Here is a 1,253-nt window from a genome sequence, read left to right on the forward strand (position 1 = left end):
TACAACACTGAAACCTACATCACCTAGAGCTTTTCTATTCATTACAGCAATTTAACTTTCATAGGAACATGGGAATTTGGGAATATACTCTTTATTTTACCACCACAACCTGCCTATGGAGTGGTAAGAAACCTAATGGAAATTTAATTATGAAATACCCGTGAGCTTTGTTGAATTATTGGCTTTTTTCTCTTTTGCTCTATTTAAGTTATTTTAAGTCAAACTGTTCAATAATATTTCCTGCTTACTTGTAAGATTAGTGTTACATGTCTGCTGTATTTGGATTTCAATATTTCAGCTGCAACTGTGACATCAATTAAAATTGATGTTTTGGTTTGAGGCTTGTTAGTTGAGGATACAGGCCAGAATGCCAGGTTAATAGGTAAGGACAATATGTAAATCTGATCAAATGTAAGGTCATTATGTTGGCAGTTTACATTTGCACATGTACAGTATGTATACCATTTATAATGTTGCTTGAATCTGCTTTGCTTAGTCAGGTTATCTTAATTTTTCTAATTGCTGAGGTTTTTTATAATAAAGGGTCTTTGACTGAATCTTTGAAGATGTGGTTACACTGGATGCGTTGTCTTTGTGTACAGTAAAATGTCTCTGGTACTGGCAAGGGAGTCCAGCTCTCTGGTTTCTTTGTTAGACACTCATGAATCACAGGTGGCTTTTTGAATAAAGAAAAGGCCTGACGTAATCTAGAGGATGTCCACGGTGGAATTGGATTATGAATGTGATCTTAAGGGAATTACACTGGGAAAAAGATCCCTTTTATTATCCAGCTAGATGAGAGAGGGCGCTGAATGAACTTTGGGAAAGAAACTAGAGTCACCTTTTTTCATTTGCTTTTTACATACAAAAAGTACTTTAACATCTTTAACATAATATCTTCACAAGTTACATCAAAGTTCGCTGTGCTGTTTGCTGTCCAAATCTGGCAAATGTTAAAAATATTTCAAACAGGGAGTTAGATGAATACTTAAGGAAAGTGGATGAGTTCAATCAGTCAGACTTCCTGGTGGAGATTTAATCACTGAAACCCAGCAGAAAAGCTTTGATGAGAGCTTCAGATCAATACACGTACATCCAAATGAGCTGGAACAGCTGCCTCTGTTGATTTGCAAGCGTTCTCCTGAATATCTCATTCACTGCACGCTGCAAACCTCTTCTGGAAGCAGTTTGCAGTGCAGAATAACTCGAGGTGAAACTCTGCAACCGTGTCACATTGTTCATTCTCTGACAGT

At 36.9% G+C, this 1,253-nt stretch overlaps 1 protein-coding gene across 1 annotated transcript in view; it reads left to right on the forward strand.

The window, feature by feature from the left end:
• Window positions 1–13: 13 nt before the first annotated feature.
• Window positions 14–1,253, forward strand: part of LOC107559430 (neuronal acetylcholine receptor subunit alpha-7-like) — a 13,080-nt gene continuing 11,840 nt past the window's right edge. The window contains exon 1 of the mRNA XM_016243253.1: window positions 14–123. Coding sequence (XP_016098739.1) covers window positions 69–123 — 55 coding nt within the window. The 5' untranslated portion in view covers window positions 14–68. The remainder of the gene's footprint in view (window positions 124–1,253) is intronic.

The sequence above is a fragment of the Sinocyclocheilus grahami genome, unplaced genomic scaffold (assembly GCF_001515645.1).
Source record: "Sinocyclocheilus grahami isolate Dianchi unplaced genomic scaffold, SAMN03320097.WGS_v1.1 scaffold685.1, whole genome shotgun sequence".
NCBI lineage: Eukaryota > Metazoa > Chordata > Actinopteri > Cypriniformes > Cyprinidae > Sinocyclocheilus > Sinocyclocheilus grahami.